Here is a 5,000-nt window from a genome sequence, read left to right as displayed (position 1 = left end):
GAAGGGGAAGAAATAGATAGATAGAGAGAGAGAGAGAGAGAGAGAGAGAGAGAGAGAGAGAGAGAGAGAGAGAGAGAGAGAGAGAGAGAGAGAGAGAGAGAGAGAGAGAGAGAGAGAGAGAGAGAGATCAAGTCTTGATTTCTAGTATTAGAGTGTGCTGTAAAATGATAGAAATATAACGGGATGATTAATGAATGACTTGCTTCCGTTGCAGACACGTGCCCGATGCTGCTGCGCGGCACGTGGACCAAGGGCTCGAGCGCCAGCGCCACGGCCAGTGGCCCGGGCGGCACGGCGACCCGCGGCGTGCCTGCGGGCGAGGCGGCGGGCAAGGCAGGCGAGGAGGCGGCCGCGACGGGCGGCACCACCCACACGGGCTGGAGCATGAAGCTGTGGCGGCGCGGGTCCTCGCAGGAGCGCCCCCTGCGGCCGGCGTCGTCCCAGGGCTCCGAGAACTCCTACACGGAGGAGCCGTACGTCAACGCCGACGCCCAGAGCGCCGTCTACGCCGAGCTCAACTCAACGTCGGGGTCGACGCCGGCCGGCAGCGCGGCCAGCGGCGTGTCGTACCACCCGTACTCGCTGAACACCTACTCCGAGATCCCCGACCCGCTGCGCCCGCTCTCGCTCGCGGGCGGCCTGCGGGCGTACATCAGCGAGGGCACGTACGAGAACGCGGGCTACGTGCTGTCGGAGGCGGGGCTGGAGCAGCCCGAGAGCTCCGTGGGCTCCACCTCCACGCCCTCGTCCGCCTACTACTCGGACGTGTCCTCGTCGGACACGCAGAATAACAAGAAGAAGAAGAAGAAGAGGAAGAACGAGGAGCTGAACAACCTCAACCTGCAGCGCTCGCTCATGCCGGCCAACATCTCGGCGAGCGTGAGCATGATCAGCAACCACATCCTGGGGCACGGGCCCCAGGCGCTGGCCGGGCCCGAGCGCCACGGGCCCCTGCGCGACGCGGGGCTCACCGCGGGCCCCGTGTTGCACCCCGGCCTTCACAACCGAGAGCTCCTCCCCCTGGCCCTCGAGCTCCTGCCCCAGCACGTCGCCCTCGACAACAGAGGCGTGGAGGGCGTCCTGCCGCCGCTGCAGCCCAACATGAACGTCATACAGACCGCCAGCCAGGTGCAGACCCTGCCCGGCAACCTCAAAAATATAAACGAGGCTCGAGCCGTGCTGAGCGCCCCGCAGTCCTTAGGCGGGACGGTCAACGCCAACGCGAGTCCAGGCGCCCCCGCGGGCCTCAACAACAACCTGGAGGAGGAGGGCGACGAGGGCGGTCACAGGCCCCTGCCGCCCCTGCCGAGCCGCCAAGTGCAGGGGCCGCAGCGGAGAGGCGTGTACGTGGGGCAGAGCAAGCAGGACCAGCCGCTGCCGCCGGTGCCCTCTGAGTACGTGTGAGCCGCTCCCCGGCGGTGACGCAGGAGAGCTGGCTGTTCGGTCAGTCGTCGCTCTCCAGGGGAACGACTGAGGGACGCGGCGCCTCCCCCGCGGCGCCCGGCAGGAACCCTTGCCGGCGGCGCTGCGCTACTTAACATATCGACGAAACTCGAAGTGAAGATCTCTAGCTTTGTGCAATGATAAGAATTACCCAAGATGTGTGTTTGGTTGGAGTGGCCGAAATTTGTGCTGAGGTTTGTGAAAGGTTGGAAGGAAGCCGTTTTTGTAAGAAACGACGCACACTCAAAATTAGGACGACATTTCATAATACATGTAAAGATGGGCATCATTATTTTAGATCGTACTTTGTGTATATAATGTAAAGTGTGTACATAGATAACATTAAATAAGCTAAACTACTTTGCCAAGAACATTTTTTTCTTGTAACTGTGATTTTTGTTCAAGTGTTGAGAGGATTGTACCTCTAGGTGTTATTATTATAAATGTGCGTGTCTGCGTGTGCACGCGTTTTTGCCACAGATCCTAGGTTTTGATCGATTTAAGCGGTGGACGAGTTTCTACAACTCCCTCACGCCACAGAAGGAACATGACAACCTCACTCTGTTTGATTTTTCTTTTTTTCTTCCCTTTTTTTTTGTTATTATTATGAATTTTTTCTCTCTACGTATTTTTCCTGCTGTGAAAATGTCTACCTGCCTATCGGGCGAGGTGGCCAAAAGTTCTGTTCCCTCTAGTTCTGTTTCTCATTCCGAACCTTGGTAAGACGGACCCACGCCTACTGTTCACGTGGGTCGGAGGAGCCAGATTTGTGGCCGTTCCGAGCGCCTCCCGAACGGCGGCCCAGGGGTCTCTGCAGGCTCAATAGGAACTAGTCAACGCGATGCATTCCGAAGGAGTTGGGCGGAGGTCCACAGGAGGAGTCTTGTCCTCCTACTCACACCCGGCCCTTCTCTACTTCGCTCTTTTCTTTCACTCCCTCTTTCTTCTGTTTTCAGTCTTTCTGATCTTACATTCCCCCTTGAATTCTCCTGATCTTTCTGAGAACTTGTCCTCTCTTTTTTTTCTGCTCTGTCAAGGTGTCAAATCCTGAAACTGTGAAAAGCTGAAAAGATCTGAAATTCGTGTTTACTGTAAGAAAAGTGTGTTGTGAAGAGGTCTTTATAGTCAGCATTTCCAATGTTAGATTTAATTATATAAAAGGTGAAGAAAAGAAGAAGTATTTTGTACCTTACAACACCGGTCGAACTATTTGTACAGCATCCAAAAAATCCAAAAAAAAACAACAAACTTTTTGAAATGTTTTAATAGAAAAAAAATATTGAATTTTTAGTGTTCTGTGGTTTGTGTTGAAGTCACCCAGGAACGGCAGGTTACATGTGGACAGTGTGTTTCATGGCGTAAAATACATTGATCTCGCTCACCCCGAAATTTCTTTTGGCAAATCTATCAGGGAATAAGGACACATGTGTGAAACCGGTATTGATTAGAATACAATGACGATTTGGTATCATTTCGTCTCAAGTTACGTCAGTCAGACACTTCAGACTAGTAGTGCGAAAACCTCTGGAGTTTCTTGAATCCACGAAGGTCTTTCCTAGTAAGTGATCTCCGTCTCAAAGTACCAAGCCTTGGGTAGTATTTCCTGAACAGTGGTTACGATTTGAAGCGTAGTCATTCATCAGTGCTATGTATCATTTAATCCTCCAAAATATTGTTTACTGTTCTATAGCCTTTTTACAAGCTTCTGGGGCATTCACACTATGTATAAGATTTTGTTTTTGAAGACATTTTTCTTGTTATTGTTCAGCATCCAAAAGAAGTCTGCGAAAAGACTTCCATTTTTGTTGTCTAGAAGCTTCTTTTTTATATACATGTGTATTCTTCTGGGGGGAAATAATACGACCATACATTCCACTATGAAATTATTGTAATTTCGTGATATCCTGATTTTCATTCCTTTTGTTTTGTCTCTTTCTTTTTTTCTTATATTTACCAACATCTCCCTTCCTTCTCTCCTTCCTCCCCAGGCTTACTGAAAGCTGATGTTTCCTGGATCCGGTGCTTGATAGAGTTAGTCGAGCTTGCAGCTGGTATAATGTGCTTCAGTGGTCCCGGCTGGCTGGTGGACATGCCCCCTGCGGGGTGGCCGGCTCTCTCTCCCTCTCTCTCTCTCTCTCCCTCTCTCTCTCTCTCTCTCTCTCTCTCTCTCTCTCTCTCTCTCTCTCTCTCTCTCTCTCTCTCTCTCTCTCTCTCTCTCTCTCTCTCTCTCTCTCTCTCTTTCTCTGCTCGTCATTTCGTCGACTGCTGTCTATGCCTGTGTACATATATGAGCTTTTCTTTCTGTACCACCCTCCCCATTTCCTACTTTCTCCATCTCCCGGATTTCTTTCTCTCTCCCGCCCCCCTTCCCTCTTTCTCTCTTTCTCCGGGAGTCGCGTCAGCCGCAAGGAATGGCTCGACAGCCTCGGGATTTTTTATTTAGTCATACGTGATCACTAAGATTAAGTAACGGCTGTGCCAATGACATAACTTAATCAATTTTATACTTCGCTATACCAAGCTGTATTATAATAATAATAAACAGGTCACCGATTTTGGAGTATCTGGAGGTATATCTTTAAAGAATAAAGATAGTAAGAAATAAAAACATAAACAAAGACACAGGAGATAAAGACTAGCGTTTCGTAATTAAGTTTTCGTTAATAAAAAAAAAAAAAAATGAGGAAGAAAGAAAAGTAAAAAAAAAAAAAAGAGAAAATCAATACTTTCTCTTTTTTTTTCTCCTATTTCTCCTAAAGCAATAATTCCAAAGAAAGAAGAAATCCAAAATTCCCAATTAAAGGCCTTTTAGCGACCAGAAACGACAGTCGATCTCCTGAAACTGTCATCCAATTCTGTCATTTTTAGACACGTTGTTCTTACACTCCAGAGTTAATAAGACAGTTCTGTATGAGTGCTAAATACATGCGTGTGTATAGGTCACTGTGCTCTACATAATCTTAATTATATACTGATTTTCTGCTTTTGCCATTTATCAATGTTATCGACAGTGTCTGTGAGTCTAGCTTTTAAGTTACACATCATCATTATATATGTATATTATATATATACTTTGGTTGTTGATTTATTTGAAAATCTGTTATATATATGTTTTCCTTTTTTTCTTTTCTACAGTTGATGCATTTATTTGATTTTTAATGACATTATTTATCCGATGTTACCTAGTCATTTGCCTCTGGCCGAGAGCACGAGGAAATAAAATGTTTTATACTGAATTATTATTGTTTCATTTTATATCAGTCTCCCCTACTATAAGAGCTTACGATCCATCATAACTTGTGGAGTTGCTTCCCTAATAGCCAACATTGGTGATAATTACTGCCATAAAGGAGGTGGTAATAATTAATGGTCTCTCTTACCAGCGATCGAGGCAATGATATGGAGCGTTTGTGAAACCAGCGACGATCTTGGCGACATAGTTTAATTGGGTGGCCATCGAACACCAACTCATAATGTTGCTTAAAGGAGAGAATTCTATGATTCTTTTCCTTGAATTTATAACTGGCTGTTATATATACCGGTTTTAGACCGTCTCT

At 47.5% G+C, this 5,000-nt stretch overlaps 1 protein-coding gene across 1 annotated transcript in view; it reads left to right on the top strand.

The window, feature by feature from the left end:
* LOC125027559 overlaps window positions 1-4,679 on the top strand; it is a 13,063-nt gene extending 8,384 nt beyond the window's left edge. Inside the window, exon 3 of the mRNA XM_047616653.1 lies at window positions 215-4,679. Coding sequence (XP_047472609.1) covers window positions 215-1,404 — 1,190 coding nt within the window. The 3' untranslated portion in view covers window positions 1,405-4,679. The remainder of the gene's footprint in view (window positions 1-214) is intronic.
* The last annotated feature ends 321 nt before the right edge of the window (window positions 4,680-5,000 follow it).

Source organism: Penaeus chinensis, chromosome 7, assembly GCF_019202785.1.
Source record: "Penaeus chinensis breed Huanghai No. 1 chromosome 7, ASM1920278v2, whole genome shotgun sequence".
Classification (NCBI taxonomy): domain Eukaryota; kingdom Metazoa; phylum Arthropoda; class Malacostraca; order Decapoda; family Penaeidae; genus Penaeus; species Penaeus chinensis.
The sequence above is the reverse complement of the archived record's forward strand: the minus strand, read 5'-3'. Positions and strand labels throughout refer to the sequence as shown.